The 23,951-nt window shown below is 39.8% G+C and overlaps 1 protein-coding gene across 7 annotated transcripts in view; it reads left to right on the top strand.

The window, feature by feature from the left end:
- Positions 1–23,951, top strand: part of LOC140713755 (regulation of nuclear pre-mRNA domain-containing protein 1A-like) — a 69,007-nt gene that overhangs the window by 26,849 nt on the left and 18,207 nt on the right. For 3 of the 7 annotated variants that reach the window (XR_012095725.1, XM_073024239.1, XM_073024238.1), the window contains exons 5-6: positions 7,305–7,431; positions 7,544–7,719. Coding sequence is in view for 6 of the 7 variants with exons in the window: in XM_073024239.1 (XP_072880340.1) it covers positions 7,305–7,431; positions 7,544–7,719 (303 nt within the window). In the remaining variant the exon portion in view is untranslated. Of the gene's footprint in view, positions 1–7,304; positions 7,432–7,543; positions 7,720–7,845; positions 8,161–8,427; positions 9,254–23,951 lie in introns of those variants that run through there. The other 4 variants (XM_073024241.1, XM_073024242.1, XM_073024236.1 and 1 more) reach the window with 4 other exon arrangements.

Raw genomic sequence — 23,951 nt, 5'->3', positions numbered from 1 at the left:
GCAATCATTAAGTGCTTTGATTGTATAAAATCCCTCCTTCCTGCTACACTGGAACCTTTCAATTTAATGTCAGAGAAATGTATACAATATACATCCTGAAATGCTTCCTCTTCACAACTATCCATGAAAACTGAGGAGTGCCCCAAAGAATGAACAACAGTTAAATGTTAGAACCCCAAAGTCCCCCCCCCCAGCTCCCCTCTCTCCCATACATAAGTGGCAGCAAGCAACAATCCCCACCTCCCCCCACCAGCAACAAAAAGCATCAGCACCGCCACCGACCACTCAAGCATGAACAAAGCAATAGCAAAGGCACAGACTTGCAGTTACCCCAAAGACTGAGCTTTTCACCTGGTATACGACATACCGCAGGCGCTTTCTCTCCCTATTAAGGGAGAAGGAGGTGTCTCTGTTTTCCCAGCGAGCAGAGAGGCATAACAAACAACTTGCTGGTTTGTAATGTTAAAAGTCTGTTACTTCGCTTTTTCCCAGCTCTGTGCCTGGAAATCTCAAAGATCTCGGGTCTCCAGGCACACAACAGTAGATGTTTTGACTCCCCGACGACACATGGGTCTCCTGCCATGACACCGACCCTCAATCCGCCCATCTCCAGAGCCCCGAGATCCTAGGCTTCCAAATCCAAGCCAGACTGTTAGACATGCCAAACAACGGCCAGTTATGAAACCCCGAGAGCGGGTCCCATTCCCACAAAGAACCGAAGTCGGCGTGTAACTCCAGGTCAGGGTCTTCAAGAGAACCCTGAAAAGGAAAAATAAAGATACTGAATGGAAATGGAGCTGTTTCCGAAGATGCAAGCAAAGGAGTCACCGTTTAGCACCATCATTACTTTGCTATGCCTCCAGAGACTACCTCTCAGGCCGGTCCACTGATGGTGCCAAAGCTTTGGCCCTCCACTTCATCCTGTCCCACCTAGAAAGCGATGCCTCACACACCAGGATGTTGTACATCAACTTCAGCTCAGCGTTTAACACGATCATCCTTCAGATGCTGGTGGGTAAATTGTCCTCATTGGGATTCAACACCCCTCTCTGTAACTGGATCTTGGACTCCTTGATAGAAAGACCCCAGTCAGTGCAAGTTGGCAGCAGCATTTCAAGTTCCATTATTAGGAGCAGACAACCCTCCAGGACTATGTGCTCAGTCCGTTGTTTGGTCATGCTGCTGACTTAGGACTGCACGCCAGATCCAGCTCAAACCACATCAAGTTTGCTGATAGTACAACAATAGTTGGCCTCATCAATAACAATGATGAGTTGGCATGCAGAGAGGAGGTAGAAGGGTTTGTCAAGTGCTGTGAGTACAACCTGAATCTCAACATTCTTCAGCTGCAGCAGTGAGAAATTGAACACTTCTTACAGTACCGACAGTCCGGGTTCATTTCCTGCTGCTGCCTGTGGGGAGTTTGTACATTTTCCCTGTGACTGTCTGGGTTTATCTGGGTGCTCCAGTTTCCTCCCCCAATCCAAAGACATACCGTTTGGTCAGTTAGTTTGTGGTTGTAAATTACCCTGTGATTCGGCTAGGATTAATTTTGGTGGTCGCTGGGTGGTGTAGCTCCGAGGGCTGGAAGAGCTTATTCCACAATGTATTTCTATAAATTTTAAAAAAGATATCCTTGAATACTCCAGCCATTTGGTTGGCACAGGTTTTGAGTATCCTGCCTGATACACGATAGGGGACTGACGCCTTCCAAAGGTTCAACTTCTTGAAGGATGTTCTGATGTTGGTCTCTGAGACAGTTCTCAGGATCATGAGATGCTGTGGAGGTTTACACACGTGGGGTTTTATTCTCCCTTTCAAAGCAAGCATAAAAGCTGTTGAGCTCATCATGGAGTGAAGCTTCACACCCATTAGTGCTATTATTAGGCTTTGCCTTATGGGATCTAAATGGACATGAGTTAAGACTATGACAGGAGTAGAATTAGGCCATTTGACCCATCGAGTCTGCTCTGCAGTTCCATCATGGCTGATTTATTATCCGTCTCAACCCCATTCTCCTGCCTTCTCCCTGTAACCTTTGATGCCCTGAAAAGTTAATTACGTATCAACTTCCGCCTTAAATATACCCAATGACTTGATCTGCACAGCCAATTGAGGCAATGAATTCTGCAGATTCATCACCTTCTAGCCAAATATATTTTGCCTCATCTCCATTCTAAATAGACATCCCTCAATTTTGAGCCTTTCCCCGCTGGTCCTAGACTCCACTATTACAGGAGCCATCCTTTCCTCATCCATTCTGTCTAGGCCATGAACCTTTCAACCTTTTTTTTAATATATATGCCATGGACCAATACCATTAAGCCAGGGGGTCTGTGGACCCCAGACAGAAATTCCTAATCTAGGCCTTTGAATATTCAATAGGTTTCAATGAGATCTCCCCCCCCCCCCCCCCCCCCCCCATTCTTCGAAAACTCCAGCGAGTAAAGGCCCAGAGCCATCAAACGCTCCTCATGTGTTAGCCCTTTCATTCCTGGAATCATTCTCGTGAACCTTCTCTGGATCCTCTCCAATGTCAGCACATCTTTTAGATAAGGGGTCCAAAACTACTCTCAGTAATTCCCAAGTCCAGTCTTACCATTGCCTTATAAAGCCTCAGCATCACATTCTTGCTTTTGTATTCTAGTCTTCTTGAAATGAATGCTAATATTGCATATATATTCCTTGCCACCAACTCAATCTGCAAGTTAACCTTTAGGGAATCCTGAACAAAACTCCCAAATCCCCCTGCACCTCTGATTTTTCTAATGTTTTCTCCATTTACAAGATTGTTCATACCTTTATTCCTTCTGCCAAAGTACTGATACAAAATACTTATTCAGATTGTCTGCCATTTCTTTGACCCCCATTACTACCTCTCCAGCATCATTTTACAGCGGTCTGATATCCACTCTTGCCTCTCTTGCTTTTTATATATCTGGAAAAAGAACTTTGTGTATCCTCTTTTATATTATTGACTAACTTCCCTTCATTCAATCTTTTCTGTCTTTATGGCTTTTTAGTTGCCTTCTGTTGGTTTTTAAAAGCTTCCCAGTCCTCTACCTTCCCACTAATTTTTGCTATATTATATGCCATCTCTTGGCTTTTATGCTGTCTTTGACTTCCCTTGTTAACCATGGTTGCTTCATCCTCCCTTTATAATGCTACTTCATCTTTGGAACGTTGCTGTCCTGTACCTTCCAAAATTCCCCCAGAAACACCAGCCACTGCTGTTCTGTTGTTATCTTTTTAGTATTCCTTTCAAAAGAACTTGTGATCAGCCTTCTCTCTCATGCCTCTGTAATCCCCTTCACTGTAATACTGATGCATCCAATTTTAGTTTCTCCTTCTCAAACTGCAGGGTGAATTCTATCATTTGATCACTGCCTATTAAGGATTCCTTTACCTTAAGTTCACTAATCAAATCTAGTCATTACATAACATCCAATCCAGAATTGCTGTTCCCCTATTGGGCTCAATCACAAGCTGCTCTAAAAAGCAATCTTGTAGGCAGTCTACAAATGTCCTCTCTTGGGATCCAGCAATTACTGGCTTTTCCCAGTCTATGTACATGTTGAAATCCCCCATGATTATCGCAACTTTGTCCTTTTTATATGCCTTTCCAGTTTCCTGTTGTAACTTATAGACCACATCCTGGCCACTGTTCGGAGACCTTTAAATAACTCCCATCAGTGTCTTTTTACCATTGCAATTTCTTAACTCTACTCACAAGGATTCTACATCTTCCAATCCTATGTCACCTCTTTCTAAGGATTTGATTTAATTTTTACCAATGGAGCCACCCCACGTTCTCTGTCTACCTGCATGTCCTTTTGGTCCAGTGTATATCCTTGGATGTTAACTCACAACTATAATCTTCTTTCGCCATGACACATATGCCCACAACACCTTCACTGCCAATCCAACTGTGCTATAAGGTCTTCTAACTTATTCTGTATACTGCGTGCACTCAACTATAACACCTTCAGTCCTGTATTCTTCACCTTTTTAAAAATTTTGGCCCCTTGTTACACTTTAACTCATCCCACTGCAGTTTTGTTTTATCATCTGCCTTTCCTTCCTCAGTCTCATTACAGACTGCATCTAGTTGCATTCAACTATCCTGTTCTCAGCACATTCACTCTAGTTCCCATTCCCTGCCAAATTTGTTTAAATTCTCCCCAACAGTTCTAGCAAATCTGCTGTCAAGGATAATAGTTCTTCCTTGGATTCACATGTAACCTGTTCTCTTTTGTTGAGGTATGCCTTCCCCAGAAAAGATCCCAATGATCCAGAAATCTGAAACCTTACCCCTGCATTCATTCTTTAGCCACACATTTATCAGCCAAATCATCGGATTTCTTGCCCTCACTGGCACGTGACACCAGCAGCAATCCAGGTTACTACCCTGGAGGTCCTGTTTTTCAGCTTTTGCAGAGCATGCTTGAGTTCTGGTTTTCAAGTGACCCTGTCAGGGAAGCAGACCTCAGCAGACAGTAGCAACGTGTGGTATAAGACGATTTCAGACCAAAAAAAAATCACTGTTTATATATTCAAAAATCATGAATTGGACATGATTATAATCATAAATTCCAAAATATGCTAACTTTCTCGTTTCAAGCTCATGCTACGAACTTCTTGTGGTTGGTTAACTCCATGCAAAAGCATAATTTATGACAAACATTAACTGACCTACAATTTTATAGTTAATTTTGGTGCTCCACATGTATTATGTCTCAGAAGGTTGGTATTATCTGTAATAGTTTAGTTCATATATGGTGCATTCTGTAATGTATTTGCATGATTTTTTAAAATTTTAAATTTTTTAAATTTTAAACTAGAACTTTCTAAATAATTACTTCCCTTGAAGACCACTGTATTCAAAATGAAGTGCATATTGTTAATTATTCACAGATAAATTAATTGTATTTGTTTTGTGTGAAATAGCATATTTAAAGCAGTTTTACAGTGTTGGTTATTAGAAATTAGGAATGACTATCTCTAGATTTTCTTCACACTAAATATTTTAGATTTTTAAAAAATGAGAAAAATTGAATTTTTTGAATAGTTTCCCCAGTAGATTAAAATATTGGCATCAAAGATAAATGCTATCAAGCACCATTTCCTGGCCACAGAATTTCCCAATGATGTACTGCAAGTTATTTCTTGACAACTGATGCTTTATCAATTTTGTCCTATAATATGATTATGTCAATCATCACAATATAATGAATATTAATGCAGTCAACTTCTGTGAGTTTGCAAATGTGGCAAATATTGACTAAAACCACAGAGTAATAATTTTTGAAAGAATTCTAAAGTCCTAATCATACCTCAGATTTAGATGATGCTATGGAAGTAAAGTTCAGCAGTTTGTAATCATAGAGTAATGTGTGACGTTACCTTCCAAATACTTTCATACATCTATTATTCCCTTTACAGTGATTTTATAATATTACCTTAAGAGAGCTATAAAGGATAATATACATCTGCACTAAAATGTGTTGAAGACAATTTGTACTTTGTACATTAGGTTAATGTCAGTATTTTAGTATAAAATATTCTGTTTATTATTTGCCAATATTAATCAAACTTGATGTTAGCAAATGTCCTGTTACAATTTTAAAGATTAAGTCTCATCATATTTTATCATCAATTATGTGGGTATTGTCCATTTCTAATTGATACGTAAATGTCTTCAATTTGTAAGGTTCATTGTTGAGCAATTTTAATTTGGCTGACACAATCAGATATTCAGAGACACTCAGTGACAAAATGAAAATACTCGTGTGTCATGTTTGAATTAAGTTTAATGATGACACATGCTATTTTTGTTCACTGAATTAATATTTTGGAAGATCTCCCAATGGCCAGCCATTTTAATTCCACTTCTTGTTCCCACACTAACATGTCGGAGCACAACTGCCTCTACTACCAGTTGGAGACCATTTACATATTAAAGGGCAGCACCTCATATTCTGTCTTGGTCCCCAACCTGTCAGCGGGAACATCAATATTTCTAACTTCCAGTAACCACTCCACCGCCACCTGGCCCCTTGTTTTCCCTTATCCCTCTGGCCCCCTTACCCCTTCCCCCTCCCTACCCTCATAAACTGCCAGTCCACACCTTCCTCTTTCTTGTTCTCTATCTCATTCCTTCATTCCATAGTCCACTGTCCTCTAATTTGATTCCATCCTTTTCAACCTTTTGCCTCTTCCATCTATCACTGCAGCTTCTCAACTCATTCCCACACCATCCACTTACCTATCTACCAGCCCTCACCTGTATTAACCTATCACCTGCCAGCTCATGCCCTTCCATACCCCCCCACCCCATCCTTTTATTCTGGCTTTTGCTCTTTCCAGCACTGATGAAGAGTCTCATCTGACAATTTGATTGTTCATTTCCCTCCATAGATGTGTGACCTACTGAGTTCATCCAGCATTCTTTGTATGTTGTTCCATTCTAGCAACTGCGGTTTTTCTTGCATTATTTAGGAAAGGTGCTCATTAGCTCTGTAAAGATGCAGTCTGAGTGATTTTCCGCAGGGATCGCTCCCTACGTGACTCCCTTGTCCATTCGTTCCCCCCACATCCCTTCCCACTGATCTCCCTCCTGGCACTTATCCTTGTAAGTGGAACAAGAGCTACACCTGCCCTTACACTTCCTCCCTTACCACCATTCAGGGCCCCAGACAATCCTTCCAGGTGAGGCGACACTTTACCTGTGAGTCGGCTGGTGTGATATACTGTGTTCGGTGCTCCCGGTGTGGCCTTCTATATATTGGTGAGACCCAACGCAGACTGGGAGACCATTTCGCTGAACACCTATGCTCTGTCCGCCATAGGAAGCAGGATCTCCCAGTGGCCACATATTTTAATTCCACATCCCATTCCCATTCTGATATGTCAATCCATGGCCTCCTCTACTGTCGAGATGAAGCCATATTCAGGTTGGAGAAACAACACCTTATATTCCTTCTGGGTAGCCTCCAACCTGATGGCATGAACATTGATTTCTCTAACTTCCATTTATGCCCCTCCTCCCCTTCTTACCCCATCCCTAATTTGCAATCTATTTATTTATTTATTTTCTCTCTTTCCCTCTCACAATAACTTCTTGCCTGTTCTCCATCTTCCTCTGGTGCTCCCCTCCCCCTTTCTTGCTTCCAAGGCCTTCCTTCCTATGATACGCCTCCTTCTCCAGTCTTCTATCCCTTTTGCCAATCAACTTCCCAGCTATTAACTTCATTCCTCGCAAGACCATCTTTTTATCTCATTATTGTTTTTGTTTCATGTATCAGACCGAGGATCTTATTAAATCATTACAAGAGCTGGAAAACGCAGCCTCTGGTGATGCAACTGTTCGTCAGAAAATTGCATCTTTGCCACCAGAAGTTCAAGACGTTTCTCTCTTAGACAAAATAACAGGTATGCGGAGAAATTATAAAGAATATCAATGTACTTTCTTCATATTGTTTAAATGAAGGACTAGTTGTTCTGGTTTCTCATGAATATAATTTGATTTGTGATTCTAATTTAGACAAAGAGTCTGCAGACAGACTTTCAAAAACAGTGGATGAAGCCTGCATGCTCTTGGCAGACTACAATGGCAGACTTGCTGCAGAACTGGAAGATCGGAAGCAGTTGGCACGTATGCTGGCTGATTACATCCGTAGTCAAAACGAGATCCTAGCAGAGAAAGAGCGTAAACTGGAAGTGCGTAAATTCTTTTAACTTTCTATTTTATTTTAAAACCATTCATATTTTTAGGACGTTGGTAAGTACTTAAATGTTACTATTTTGTGTTTACCCTTCATAGTTGACTTTATTAACTATCCACAGCTTCTGTTGCAGATGGTGGGCGTGGATATGCCATTCATTGCTGGCCTTCAGTCTCTTGAGAGTCTTCTGATTAAAGAAATAAACAAACCACAAAGAAACAGTATGTGTTGTGTTCTCATTTTGAGCAGGATAGCTCAGAACAGACCCCATTGTTATAATAAACACACTTCAAGCCAAAAACAGTTAGAGCCAGAGGAAAGTGAACTTTGTAGTTCTAAGTGCCCCTTCAAGAAACTAGTTCCTAAAGAGTCAGGAAAACCTTTTCTTGACCATAACATTTTTACATTGGAAAGGTTTTAAATTTAATCTTAATTTTTGCACACAGTCAGTTTTTTTCTCAAAATATTCCAATTATTCAGCAAAATTACTTAGGAAATGAGTTGGATAGGTATTTTTGTTTTTTTGGCAACTGCTTTGTTTTAATTCTGGGGTTGCAGGGGTGGTTGGAGTCAGGTCAGATCAGTGGTATTCAGATGCAGATCAACAATGGGCCAGTAGAAAAATGAAACAGGTTTAAAGAACTAAATGGCCTATCCTCGTCTGCATGTTTATATTTGCATTTTGTCTCCTTGTTTTATGTAGAAATTATTGATGTCGGGATCATCTTCATATAAGTAGGAAATCTCAGTGCAGAATCTGTTTTTCATTGAGTCTTCAAGTTCTTTACCCGGACTGTTCACATGCATTGGCAAAGGCAAAGATGAAAAAGTCTGAAAGGTGTCAAAAAGACTTGAACTTCCTAGTTTTAATGTCAATTGACTAATGTTAGCCAGGGCAGTGACAGGGGACTTGCAGACAATCTTGATACCTCTGGGTTAAGCAACCTGCAGACAGTCAAGTTCCGCTTCCTGATTTTTTTTCCCCCCACTTCTGCTGAACACGGATACCGGGTGCGATCTTAATTGAGATTGGCAGTGATGCTTTTCTACACTCAGCTGGCTTGTCAACGCCCACCATCCAGGCTCGTGTGAATAGTAACCATTTGAAAGAGATGCCAGAGGACTGCTATTAATGGATATTCCAGTAAATGGATCAATGACTAGAGGAAGGAAAATAAACTTGAGAGAAAAGTATAAATCTCCATTCAATAGTCTTGTTATACAATTTCTATAAGTGCAAGTAAACATAACTCAAACTTAAAATATGGTTGCATGGTAGATAATTGGCTTTCTTAAAGAATTTCTGTTCGTAGCTTCATTCTTCAAGTGATGCAGTTTCTGAAATCTTAATAACTCCCTTGCAGCAGTGGAAATGATACAAAATAACATTTTTTTAACCTGAGTGCTTTGTGTTAATTTTGTTATTGCTTTTAAAGCATTAGAATTGTATCCTGTATATGCACAGTGGTATTTGTAAGCGCTTGATTATACAGGAAGTCCCTACTGTTTGATGTTAAGCCAACATGTTGCCCACCCATTAAATGAGCATTGAAATTACCATGTATTGTTCAGAAAACTGAATCTTCCCAAAGTTTTGGCCAATATTTCTTCCTCTTTCAGTACCACCAAAGTTGATTTTTGATTTCAAAAATGACCACTTCTCCTTAAAGTAATTCCATATGTTTGATGAGTTTGGTATATCCGGACATGAGAAAATTAGCAGTTGCTGGAAATCCAAGCAATACACCCAAAGTGCTGGAGGAACTCAGCAGGCCAGGCAGCATCTAAGTAAAAGAGTAAACAGAGGATATTTCTGTCTAAGGCCATTATTCAGGATGGGGGGAAAATGATGAGAAGTCAGAGCAGGAAGGTGGAGAGAGTGGAGGAAGAAGTACAAGGTGTTAGGTGAAATGGAGGGGTAGGGATGGAGTAAAGAGATGGGAAGTTGATTGGTGAAAGAGATGAAGGGCTGGAAAAAGGGAATCTAATAGGAAAGGGTAAAAGACCATCAAAGAAATGGAAGGGGGAGGAGCACCAAAGGGATAAGGATAGAGTTCCTCTTGTCCTCACCTACCACTCCACTAGCTTCCACATCCAGCACAATTCTCTGTAACTTCTGCCATCTCCAATGGGATCCTACCACCAAGCACATCTTTCCCTCTCCCTCCTGGTATTTATCCTTGCAAGCAGAGTAACTACCCCTTCATCTCCTCTCTCACTACCATTCAGGGCCCCAAACTGTCCTCCTAGGTGAGGCGACACCATTTGTGAGTCTTTTTCTGGTGCACCCAGTATGGCCTCCTATAAATCAGTAGGACCCGACGTAGATTGGGAGACCACTTAGACAGGCATCTAAGCTTTGTCCGCCAGAAAAAGCAAGATCTCCCACAGACCACCCAGTTCAATTCTACTTCCCATTCCGACATGTCAATCCATGGCATCCTCTACTGCTGTGCAGGAGCTACACTTAGGTTGGAGGAGCAACACCTTGTATTCCATCTGGATGAACTCCAACCTGATAACATGAACATTGATTTCTCGAACTTCCAGTAATTGCCCCCACCACCACCACCACCATTTCCCCATTTCTGTTTCTTCTCTCACCTTATCGCATTACCTGCCCATCTCCTCCCTTCTCTTTCTTCCATGGGCTTCCATCCTCTATCAGATTCCCCCTTCTCCAGCCCTTTTTTACCAATCAACTTCCCAGCTCTTTACTTCATCGCTTTTTTTCCTGTTCTTATGAAGGGTCTCGTCCCAAAACGTTGACTGTTTACTCATTTCCATAGATGCTACCTGGCCTGCTGAGTTCCCCCAGCATTTTTTGTGTGTTGTTTGGGTTGTTTCCTCACCTTTTGTTCCATTTGTAATTCTGCCTATCTTCCAGTTTCACAGCAGCGGTAGGTAGTTTGTATCTTTTTTTTTCCTCATGCAGTTGGTTTTAGCTTGAAGGCATGATGAAGCAATTGTCTTAATTCATTTCTACAAAATAGTACTTATAACTAGTTCACTACTGCATGTCAGATTCAATTCAAGACCTAGCTATGAAGACATTTTGTCCATATCTGAATTTTTCATAACCTTTGGGGAAAGTAAATCTGGCAGTGAGTCAGCAAAATAACTGCGAAACAGCAACATATACTTCTGGAAGTTTAAAGTTCAGATCTTAAAAACATGGTCACTATTCAACTTCAAATTCATGTCCATGTTTGAAAATTTATTACCATTGCCAAACGATGATAATTTTATTTTACAGCACTTTTTAAGTAGATAGTAGTAGCATGTTCCTTGGATTCTGACTTGGGTTTGAAATTTTCACATAGCTAGGAAGGGGATTAGAGCAACTGTAAAGAAATTTATCAGCTAGAGGGCATACAGTGGAGATAATTGGCAAAAGGGCATGGGATTTATGAACAAGTTTACAGCATGGCACCATGATCTAAAATCTGTAAGTAGTGCAACATTTATTGATACCTTTGACAAAGGATTTTGGAAAATACTAAAGGGATAGTTCTTCTCAAAAAATTATAAAGAATGACTTGCTGTATAGTAAACACAGGGTTGAGTTCATAAGATGTGTTTATACTAGATAGGCTGATTCTCGAGTTTATTACTGGGTATGCAACATTATGAAGTGTTCCTTTTTAGACAATGCATTAAAGCCAATATCCTTTAAAACTTCAGAGGATGTAAAAGATCCTAGAGCTGTCGGGAGTGGTTTAAACTAATATAGCGGGGATGGGAACCAGTATGATCATGTGAGGATGAGCCAGCCAGTTTATAAGTAAGATGGTGGGTATAATATGAATGTAAGGAAAGACAAGCCAATGATTGTCTTTTCCATCTACGGAAAAGACAAGTCTCCTGGTCCTAATGGAAAGCATCCCAGGGCACTGAAAGAAATGGCAGAAGTTATAGTAGAACCTTTGGTGGAAAATTTACCAAAATTCTCTGGACTCTTGGCAAGTCCCAGTGGATTGGAAGATGGCGAATGTCATGCCACTTTTCAAAAAAAAAGATGTAGGCAAAAGGCAGGTAACTATAGGCCAGTTACATCCTGTAGTTGTGGAAAATGCTTGAAGCTATCATCAAAGAAGAAATAGTGAGGCCTCTGGAAAGAAATGGATCCTTCAGGCAGATGCAGCATGGATTCAGCAAAAGCAGGTCCTGGAGTTCTTTGGGGGTATAATATGAGCACAGTGGATGGAGGGGAACAGATGGACATTAATTACTTGGATTTCCATAAGGCGTTCAATAAGGTGCTACATAAAAGACTTATCCATAAGATAAGGATGCATAGAGTTGGGGGTGATGTATTAGCATGAATAGAGGATTGGTTAACTAATAGAAAACAGAGTTGAGATACATGGGTGTTACTCTGGTTGGCAATCTAGTGAGTGGTGCTGGGCCTGCAACTGTTCACAATATACATTACTGATCTGGAAGAGGGGACCGAGTATAGTGTATCTAAGTGTGCTGATGAAACTAAATTGAATGAAAAAGCAAATTGCAGAAGATATGGAGAATCTGTTCTTCCAAAGTGGAAGCTACCTCAGTAAATACATTTAAGTCAAGATTGGATAGATTTTTGCATAGTAGGGGAATTGAAGGTTTTGGGGAAAAGGCAGGTAGGTGGGGATGAGTCCATGCCAGATCAGCCATGATCTTATAGAATGATGGAGCAGGCTCGATTGGCCAGATGGACTACTCCACCTCATATTTCTTATGTTCTTATGATTGGGTACAAATTCAGACAGTGCAAGGAGATAAATTGTACCAAAGAGGCAAAATTCAAAAGGGTGAAGAATGCAGGACTGAAGGTGCTGTAATTAAAAGCATGTAGTATTCAGAATAAGGAGGATGAATTCATGGTGCAGTTAGAGATTGGTTGGTATGACGTGGGTATCACTGAGTTTTGGCTAAAAGAAGGTCATAGTTGGGAGCTTAATATCAAAGGACATACTTTGTATCAAAAGGACAGGCAGGAAGGCATAGGCGGTGGTGTGGGTCTGTTGGTAAGAGATGGAATTGCATCTTTAGAAAGGGCATTGTTGAATCTTTGTGGGTGGAGTTAAGAAACTGCGAGAGTAAATAAAAAATCATTGGAGATCGTTGGCCTCCAAATAGTAGCCAAGATGTGGGGTTGAGATTGCAAAGGGACCTGGAGAGGGCATGTAATAACATTAATGTCACAATTGTAATGGGGGACTTCAGTATGCAAGAGGTTTGGGAAAATCAGATTGGTTTTGGATGGCGAGAGAGCGTATTTGTTGGATGCCTACAAGGTGGTTTTTAAGACTAGCTTGTGCTTGAGCCTATGCAGGGAAAGGCTATCTTAGGTTGAGTGTTGCATAATCCAGATTTTATTAGGGAGCTTAAGGTAAAGGACCCTTGGGAGACAGTGACCATAATATGATTGAATTCATACTGCAATTTAAGAAGGAGAAGCGTAAGTCAAATGTATCAGTGTCACAATGGAGTAAAGGGAATTACAGAGGCATGAGAAAGTTGCTTGCCCAGGTTCATTGGAGGGAGATAGCAGCGGGGATGATAGCAGAGCAGAGGTAGCTGAAGCTTCTGGGAATAGTTCATAAGGCACAAGATAGTTATGTCCAACAAAAGCATTCTCAAATGACAGGACTAGGCAACCCTGGCTGACAAGGGAAGTTGAGGACAGAATAAATGTTATGGGGAAGGGCATAAAATTAGCAAAAGTGAGTGGGAAGATTTAAAAATCCAACGAAAGGCAACTAAAAAAAGCCGTAAGAAGGGAAGAAATTAAATATAAGGGCAAACTAGCCAATAATAGATAGCAGGGTACTAAAAGTTTTTTTCAGTTATATGGAGTAAAAGGGAGTTGAGAGTTGATATTGGACCACTAGAAAATGATACTGGTGAGGTAGTAATGGGGGACAAAGAAATGGCAAATGAACGTAAGTTCTTTGCATCATCAGTCTTCACTGTGGAAGACACTAGCAGTGTTCCTTGAGTTCTGTGAGTGTCAGGGAGCAGGAGTGAGTGCCGTTGTTATTGCAAAGGAAAAAGAGCTAGGCAAATTGAAATGTCTTGAGGTGGATAAGTCACATGGACCAGATGGACTAATACTAGATTACAGATGCATTGGTTATGATCTTCCAAGAATCATTTGATTCTGGCATTTTTCTGGAGGATTGGAAAATTGTAAATATCATCCACTTTTTAAGAGGGGGAGGAAGGAAAAAGAAAGGAAATTTATAGACCAGTTAGCCTAACCTACTGGTTGGGAAAGAATTGAAGTCCATTATTAAGGATGAGGTTTTGGGGTACTTGGAGACTAATGATAAAATAAGACTAAGTCAGCATGGTTTCTGTGAAAGGAAATGTTGCCTGTTAAATCTGTTAGTTCTTCAAGGAAGTAACAAGCAGGGTGGACAAAGGAGAGGCAGTGAATGTCATTTACTTGGATTTTCAGAAGACATTTGATGAGGTGCCACACATGAGGCTGCTTAACAAGATAAAATCCCATGGCGTTATAGGAAAGATACTGGCATGGATGGAAGAATGGTTGACAGACGGGCAGCAAGTGGGATAAAGGGGCCTTTGGCAGCCAATGAGAAGTGACTAGTGGTGTTCCTCAGGGGTCAGTATTAGGACTGCTGCTTTTCACGTTTGTCAGTGATTTAGATAATAGAATTGATGGCTTTGTGACAAAAGTTTGTAGATGATAGGAAGATAGGTTGAGGGGTAGGTAGTGCTGAGGAAACAATGTGATTGCAGAAGGACTTAGACAAATTGGAGGAATGGACAAAAAAATTGGCTGATGGAATACAGTGTTGGGAAATGTATGATAATGCATTTTGGTAAAAAGAACAGTAGTGCGGACAATTATCTAAATGGGGAGAAAATTCAAAAATCAGAGTTGCAAAGGGACTTAGGAGTCCGCGTGCAAGACTCCCAGAAGATTAATTTACAGGTTGAATCTGGTAAAAAAAAGGCAAATGCGATGTAGCATTCTTTTCTCGGGGAGTAGAATATAAAGCAAGGAGATAATGCTTTATGATTTATAAGACACTAGTCAGGCCGCAATTGGAGTATTGTCAACAGTTTTGGGCCCTATATCTCAGAAAGGATCTGCTCTCATTGGAGGTTCACAGGTATGATTCTGGGAAAGAAGGGGTTAACATACGAGTAGCATTTGTCGGCTTTGAGCCTGTACTCACAGAAATTTAGAAGAATGCAGGGGACTCTCATTGAAACCTACCTAATGCTGAAAGGACTAGATAGTGTGGATGTGGAGAGGATGTTTCCTATGGTGGGGTGCCCAGAACTGGAGGGCACAGCCTGAAAAATGAGGGACAATCCTCTAGAACAGAGGTAAGGAGGATTTTTTTTAAACCAAAGAGCATTGCATCTGTGGGATGCTCTGCCGCCAAGACAGTGGGTATGGTTAAAGTGAGAATTGGTAGTTTCCTGATTGGTCAGGGCATCAAAAGTTTTGGCGCGAAATCAATGTAGTAGGGTTGAATGGGATCCAGGATCAGCCATGATGAAATGGCAGAGCAGAGTCAATGGGCTGACTGGCCTAATTCTGCTCCTATGTCTTATGGTCTTATCCCATTGCAATATTCAAAGAGGAGTGGAGAAATTGTGTGTTCTGGCCAGTGTTTATTATTCAGCTATTGAAACTGATTATCTGATCATAATCACAACGATGTGGGAATGTGACCGCATTTCCCACAATATTACAATGACAACACCTAAAGTGTCCTATACCCCTTTTTCCTCTCCTCCACCTTCATGATTTGCCCATCACCAACACCTCCCCCCCCCCCCCACCACCCACTTCCTCACCTCCTTCCCTTACTCCAAGGTCTTGTCCTTCAGCCCTTTGCCTCTTGCATCTTATCACCTGCCGGCTTCTCAAATAATTCCTAACCCCTTCCCCACCTTTCTACTTTACCCACCCCCCCACCTGGATTCACCTTTCACACCTACTCCCCCTCGTCAACCTTTATTTTGGCTTCTGCTCTTTCTTTCCCATCTTGATAAAGGGTCTTGGCCCAAAATTTTGACTCCATAGATGTTGCCTTACTGGCTGAGTTCCTTCAGCATTTTATGTGTTGCTATGGATTCCCAACATCTACTCTTCTTATGTCACCTGGAGTCCTTGGCTCTAAAGATTTTGAATATCTTGTGGTCATGGAAGGCATTATGTAAACACACTATTCTTATAACTGTCAACAACATTTCTGGTGTAGGTTGTAAAGAGCACATCACTTTGGAAAGTATTTGGATTTGTTTTTTTTTGTTTACATCTCCACATTTCACTTGTTTGGTAGTATTCTAATTATGCAACAATTCACTTCACTCAATTTAACTGATTTCAGCTGTAAATTTAAACTCAAGTACCAGATGGCCATGCAACTCCGGCAAGAGTATGACTGAAACGTCATTTCTCAATTGCCCAATGTATACCAGCACAGGTAACTAGTTTGTAATCAAGTCTTAGAATTTTTTTTACCTTGGACAAAATGATATTGTACAATTCCTTTTCTGATACCAAGGTTGTTCCAACACTTGGGAGTTCTGTGCAAAAGTTTTAGACACATATATATAGCTAGGATGACTAAGACTTCGGCACTGTACTGTATTTGTCAATATGGAGAAGAGAGTGAGGTTGTAAATCTGGCAGGAGCAAAGAATGTTGGGAATGGTGAGGGGCGTGGGACAAATGCCAGGGGAGGAGTGCCAGGTCTGAGAGATGGTGTGGGTGTAGACACACCCAGCCCTGAAACTCAAGGCAAGGTCATTTGATTACAAACAATTGGTTTATTAATCATTACACAATGTCTCTCTGGTGCTTCCTTTTTCCTTCCCCTTTTCCCAATCATGATTCTCTCTCCCCCCCCCCGCCACTTCCCACTGACAGTCCACAAAAGAGACCCATATCAGAATCAGATTTATCATCAGTCATGTATATCATGAATTTTTTTTAAGGCAGCAGTACAGTGCAATACATAAAATGACTACAGTACTATGCAAAAGTCTTAGACACCCTAGCTATGTATATGTGACTAAGACTTTTGCTCTGTACTGCATCTTAGCCAATTTTTTAAAATCTTTAAAATACCACTGTTTAAGTGCCCCGCTTGCTGATTATGTTCTTCCTACTTCGTATTGCCTAGTAATTTGATGTTCAACAGAGCTTGAACACCTATGCTTGCATAATGCACAGTGGCTACTCTATTTGATACAGGAGTGGAAACCTTCATAGTCTTCTGCTGCTGTAGCCCATCCACTTTAAAGTTTAATGTGTTGTGCAATCAGAAACACACTGTTCTGCACACCATTGTTGTAGTGTGTAGTCACTTGAGTTGCTGTTAGCTTCCTGTCAGCTTGAACCAGCCTGGCCATTCTTCTGTCTTCTCTCAAAAGCAAGGCATTTTCGCCTACAGGACTACCGCTCACTGGATGTTTTCTTGATTTTCGCACCATTCTCTGTAAACTCTAGAGACTGTTGAGATGCTCAGGTCACTGCATCAGGCATCAACAATCATTTCATTGTCCAAATCACTTGGACCACACTTCTTTCCCTCTCTGATATTCGGTTTGAGCAACAACTGAGCTTCCTGACCAAGTCTGCATGCTTTTATGCATTGATTTGCTGGAACATGGTTGGCTGATTAAGCATTTGCATTAATGAGCAGAGGTACAGGTGTATCGAATAAAGTGGCCACTGAGTGTATAGATCTCTCATTTTGTGCATGTATTATACCTTCTGGTACAGTAAAAGTTCTAATTACACATGTAAACTGTCAAATGCATGTTGATAATTTTAAATACCAGCTTTCCAATTTTCAGTGATAGGCTTCGATGCATCTTCTAATAGCATTAGTTTGAATGTTGAATTCCACATGCATTTCTACATATATGTGCCAATGTCAATTTCTGTCAGAAAGTATTAGTGCAGCTTAATTCTGGTTTCCCAGAGTATATTAATTCAAAGCAGGTTAAAATCAATTGTCCATGACCACCTAGATATTTTGCTTTACAAATAGATTTATGTCTCTTAAGTACTATGGGATAGTGGTACTATCCTGCCATCTTTAGCACTTGAAGTAAAAGTCAGTTTATTCATATGAGCTTTAATATTGCTGATTCAATATTCTGGTCAAGATTCACTACTGGAAAGAAATACGTGTCGCCATTACCACTGGTGTTTGTTGGGAAAATCAATTTTTACTGACTATCTGCATTTTTTGTTACTTATCTTTTTGTTTCCTTTTCTAGAAAAAAACAGACTCATTGATACATTGGAAGTTTGCAGGTTTTGCTGCACCTTGTTTAAGAGTAATATAGCAAGTACAGCACAGAAACAGGCTCTTCATCATACCCATGCCGCCCATTTGATCTACATACACTCATCAGACCTCATTCAACTCACAGACCTCCGTTGATACCCCTGCCCCCCCCCTTACCCCATCCCTATCTATAATTCTAGTCTGGTTCTCTTTCTCTCTCTTTTCCCCCCCTCACTATAATCTCCCCCCAGCCCTACCTTTCTTTCTCTTTTATTTCCCATAATTCTCCACCTTCCCCCTAGTCCATTTCCCTTCAGCCTATCACTTCCCAGCTCTCTACTTCATCCCTCCCCAGCTCTCTACTTCATCCCTCCCCCCACTTCTTATCCCCCCTCAACCATCCCATGTTACTTCACTCCTGATGAAGGGTTTCAGCCGGAAACGTCGTCACTACCTCCTCCCATAGATGCTGTCTGGCCTGCTGAGTTCTGCCAGCGTTTTGTGTTTTTGTTTTTACACTCATCAGTGTTATATTTGTGCCCTTCTTTGCCTTGGTGATTCAGGTTCTTGTCTAAATGCTGCTCAAGTATTAATATCTGCCTCCACCACCTCTTCAGGCGCCAACCATCTGCAGTGTGAGGGAAAAACCCCTCACATCCCTCCTAAACATCCTATTATTCACCTGAAACTATGCTCACATCTTTGACATCCTCGTCATGAAGAAATGTGTAACTATCTAACCCTCTTAGTTTTATAAGCCATTCTGTCACTAAAGACAGATTTTGATTCATAATGTGTTAAAAGTTGTTGAATTAAATGGAGTCATGGCTCTCAGCTTCTCTAATTCCTTGTCATAGATTATTAAATGATCCCTCATGCAGCAAGGAAGAGTCTTTACCATGACGGAGAAATTCAAGAGCAAAAGCTTGAACCAATGGTGTACTTTTGTACGAAATAAAGTTTTAACTATTCAAAGTGAAATAGTTTTTACCCAAACAAAAATCTCTTTCGAAATTCATTATCGTCTTTGGGCAAGATGGAAACATTACATGTTCTTTTATTCTAATTGCTGCTGTTACTGACTACACCACTCATCAATATCTTTGGTCATGTAAGATGATTCATAATTCAGCAACGACTTGGCTTTCCATCTATCAGCCTTGAAAAGATGCTTTCAAATAAAACTATTTCTAGCATCATAAAGTCCATTTAAGTTACAGCAATTACTTCTCTCTGCAGTTCTATCGCCATCCAGCATTTTAAGTTTTAATTCTGGCTAATTAAAACTTAATTAGTTTTTAAACGAATTTCAAATTTTCAAATAAATGATTTCCTTCACCCAGAGTTTGACTCTGTGCTGTTAGGGTATTGAAATTTGAAATTCTCTCTCAAAATTCAGTACATTTTTTTTTCCTACATGTCCTTTAAGTTCTGTTTTTTAAAAAAACGACAGCAACAGCTATCTTTGTCCAAGGCTTCTAGGTGGATCTCTGACACTTGGGTATGCCGGGGGTATTCACTCAATGGGGGGGGGGGGGGGGGGGGGAGGGGAGGGTGGAATGATAGCTATAGAGTAGTATTGACAAATTCCTTGTAATTTCACCTAAAGGAGGGCATGTATGTTCATCCTGTTGGTCCAGCTGGGATTAGAAACATAATCTACGTGAAAGATCACCTGTCACTCCAACAATTATATTAGGTTACTATTTTTTCAAGAGCTAATGGAGGCAGTCATTATTAGCTTTTATTGACTAGCAAAAAATATTTGGTGCTTTTCATATATCTTTCAGAATGTGTAAAAATGTTTCATAGACATGAAAAGTTGTGGTTATTGTTTTAATGATAGAAGTGCAGAAGCCAGGTTGAGTGCCAGAAACATCACAACTAATAATCAGGATAATGATCAGGAAACCTATTTTAGAAATGTTGAAATACTAAATGAAGGATTTAAGCTCTTTGCAACTGTACTGTAGTATCTTTTATTTCTACTTGAACTTTGGTTTGTTATTCTGCTTTGGGTGGGGGAGCAAGCTATAGGCAACAGTGCAGCACTTCCTCAGAACTCCATGGGAGTGGCTGCCTAGATTTTCAGAGGAAGAAGTAAAATGCCAGTTGCACAGTTGGGTTCTTCTCTACACCATTAACACCATGCATTAATGCTGGCTAATGTGGTAATTGAAAGAAATGAGAGATGGTGATTAAATAATCAAATACTTAGAAGAGACAAGCTGATGTGCTTCAAATATATAGGAAAGACGAGGTGAGCATTCACAGTATTGTAACCTCTTTGAGTTAAAAATATTATTGAAATTCATTTGAGTTCTCAGTTCTCTGAAATAAATTTGGATACCTTGTATACTGATTGACTTATCACATACTGCTCTTTGAGTTTAATGTCACTTTGAGTCTAGTGTCACTTGCAACATTGAAAATTGTTAACACATCACTTAACACCTAACCATTATTCTTATGCAGTACTTAGAGTGAAAAAATAACTGGATTTAAGCCACAGTTTAGTGGATTCATTGCTCTTGAGGAACAGCATGTGATTTTCAGACTAGCACAGGAGAAGCAGGTGAATTGGTTGATTGGGTTTTTCTTTTGCACCATATAAAGATTCGACATGCTTAGCGCCTATCTAGATCTTGCTAATACTTCATTAATGACAAATGGGACTTTAATACAAGCTACATATTCAAGTTCTAATTCTTTTTTTTAAAACTGAAGCATTTTCTTTGTCATCCTGGAGGTTGCTTACAATAGAGTACAGAATAATGTTTGTTTCAAGAGTGATGTTAGCCATTCATAAAATGTGGCCCACCTATCAAAACTGGTTGAAATTCATTTGCGTTGCCTCCTCATTGGATAGCTGGGAATGTTGACCTGGTGTTGACTTGCTTCTCTCACCCCAGTAACATAGAGGCTTTTGTAGCAGCAGTTCCATTGTATGATATCAGTGCTGTAATTAGCCTATTTCTTTGACACAAACAGGACAGCGGACCACTTTAAGTGAAAAGACCATGATCTTGGCACATAGTTTGAAGATTTGGAACATTAGAGGCTCTAGTAGATTTCCTTGTTGTCAGCCTTTTGACCAACATCATATAGATTGTACATTCTGGGAAGTAATGTTATGTATGTAGGTTGCTGAAGACTTGTCAATTTAGGTGATTAGTATGAGATCCATCCTTTTGTATACTTCATTGAAGAAATTGAGAATGATTTGAAAATCTGACTCCAAATGTGCACATAGATAGGTATTGTCTGCATACTGTATCTCAATGAAAGAAGCTGGCATGATTCTTTGTTCTAGACTGGAGGTAAAAAAAAGTTGCAACAGTTTATTTCTGACTTTATAGATTAACTCAGCAATAGTGGGAAGCCTGTTGGAGGTAAAATATTGTAGCAACAAAGATTGTGAAAAGGGTTAATGCAATAGTTCATCCTTGCTTGGCTCCAGGCTGCAGTGTATTTGGGTCAAAGTTGGAGCTAGTGCTGAGGATTACATTTTTGTCATTATGGAGCAGATGGTGGATAGTGATGGATTTCTGTGAGCAGCCAAATTTGAAAAGATCCTTTATATTCCATCTGCTCCACAGAGACCAAGACATTTGTAGGGTTTTTTTTAAAGTGTTGATAATGGAGAGAGAAAGAAATTTGGATTGTAGATGATTATTACTGATAACAATTGCTTTGATTGGCAGTTGTGATCATGAAAATTCTTTACAACCCTCTGATGTCTCATTACACTTAATAGCTATACAAAATTGCTTTTTGAGCAATTACAGGAAACTCGATGACCAATTCTGAATAAAGCAAGATCACAAAAATAACAATATAATATAGCCAGGTAATCTGTTTGAGAAATGAAATGATGGACAAGTTGGGGAACTCCCCTGCTTTTCAGAATCATGATGGTTTTTATGTCCCCATCTGTAAAGAAAAACAAGGTCTTCATTTAATTTAGCTGAGCATCTCTGGTTGTAGCAACTTTTAATAATGCAGAGCAAATGCTGGCTGAGATTATGTGCTCAAGTTTCTCAAATTGGGTCTTAAATCCAACTTGGATATTGAATCCTACCAGTGAAACAATTGAAATATAATGTACCAATAGATTTTTTTTTAAAAAATAAGTTTAATGCCTGTTACATTACACAACAGGCATTGGTGATAAAATGGTTGGATTTTACCACAGCAACAATAACAAGGACGGAGGATGAGTGAATGCGGATAAAAGAACAACCAAGGAATTAGTTAATGTGGAACTATTGAAAAGGAGAGAAGGGTCTCTTTGTAAGCAGCTCTTGCTTTCAAGGGCTGAAGTTCGGGGAGGGACTTCCTTTTAAATCATTGTACATGCGAGTATCTCCTTGTGGCCTTCCATGGTCCAATTTTTTTCTGTGCATGAATGAGGTTGGAAGTTGGTGTTGAGAAGCTAAAGATGTATTTGAACTTGAGGTGGAGCAGGACAATGTTGATGGAGTAAACTATCAAACCTCAAACTTCCGTAAAACATCAAACATGTATTTGACATCGGAAATAGTCACTGTAGAGAGTATACAGAAATCTCAGTTTGCGTAGGTGGCTGTACAATTGGAACTTTGTGTAAGAATGGTTTACGAAAAGAGATTTAATCCTAATTGTGGTTCCGTTAATATAGCCTAACATTTTCTTAAGAGATCCTGCAGCACAACTCTGCACTGTTTGTGGGAGTCTAAATATAATATTAGTCATGCATTTGACAAATAAAGTTTTAAGTAATTAGTGTTAGCTTCTTGTAGTACCACCTATGAGTATAAATAATACTGTGACATTAAATGGAATTTCTCTTGGAAACAAAACCTGACATATACTCCCCAAACACTTAAGAAATGAATTCCATCCTGCAATATTTATAGATAATTTATATTCATTTTAGTAATTGCTGCTCAACTTCTACTGCCCAAAATTTATGAAATGGAACTCTTAGTACATTTTGGTCAGTGAGAGTGTATTCCTGCTCAGATTCCATAGATTAAAAGTGTGAAAACCATAACATAAGTTTAATTATGAGTCTAATTTCTGTCATACTGTATTTTGAATTGGGGAGTTTTGCATTGTGATATTTTTGTCAGATATGCTGCAATAATTTAACTATAGAACTAATGATATTGCTGTTAGCAATTTGAGCAGATTGCAGCCTTCTGGGTACATTTTAAGTTCTCCAACATTTTTAACATTTTTTCTGTATGTATCAGAGCTGATAATAAATGCAAATCATCCAAATGCATAAACGTGGACACTGAAAATATGGACACACAAAATCACACTTTTGCTCATTTCCTTAAACCATCCTCTGCATTATTCCTTTATCATAGCTCCACTCAACCCCGCTCCCATCATCAAGTAATATTGGACAAGCATCTTCGGGGTTGCTCAATATTTCCTGAGGGAGTAATGGAGGCTGCAAATATCAGATAGTGTAGCTGCTGGAACTTGACGGGGCTGAAGTAGATAATCAGGATGATCAGTAGTTCAGGAGAGGCTGAAGGGCAGAAGTTAGGTAGGCAATCACGCTCTTAGAGATTAAGTGCCTGGGAGGATAAGAAGGAGAATGGAGAGGGAAAGAAATGGGATTCTAAATAATTATCATTGATAACAATTGCTTTGGCAGTTGTGATCATGTAAATAACGACATTCATGTAAATTCTTTACAACCTTCTGATGTTTCATTACACTTAATAGCTATACAAAATTGCTTTTTGAGCAATTACAGGAAACTAAATGACCTATTCTGAATAAAGCAAGATCACAATATAGTATCACCAGGTAATCTATTTGAGAAATGAAATGATGGACAAGTTGGGAAACTCCCCTGCTTTTCAGAATCGTTATAGTTTTTATGTCCCCATCTGTAAAGAGATGCAAGGTCTTCATTTAATTTAGCTAAGCAACTCTGGTTGTAGCA

This window comes from Hemitrygon akajei, chromosome 20, assembly GCF_048418815.1.
Source record: "Hemitrygon akajei chromosome 20, sHemAka1.3, whole genome shotgun sequence".
Taxonomy (NCBI): domain Eukaryota; kingdom Metazoa; phylum Chordata; class Chondrichthyes; order Myliobatiformes; family Dasyatidae; genus Hemitrygon; species Hemitrygon akajei.
Note: the sequence above shows the minus strand (reverse complement) of the source record. Positions and strands in the feature narration are given on the sequence as shown.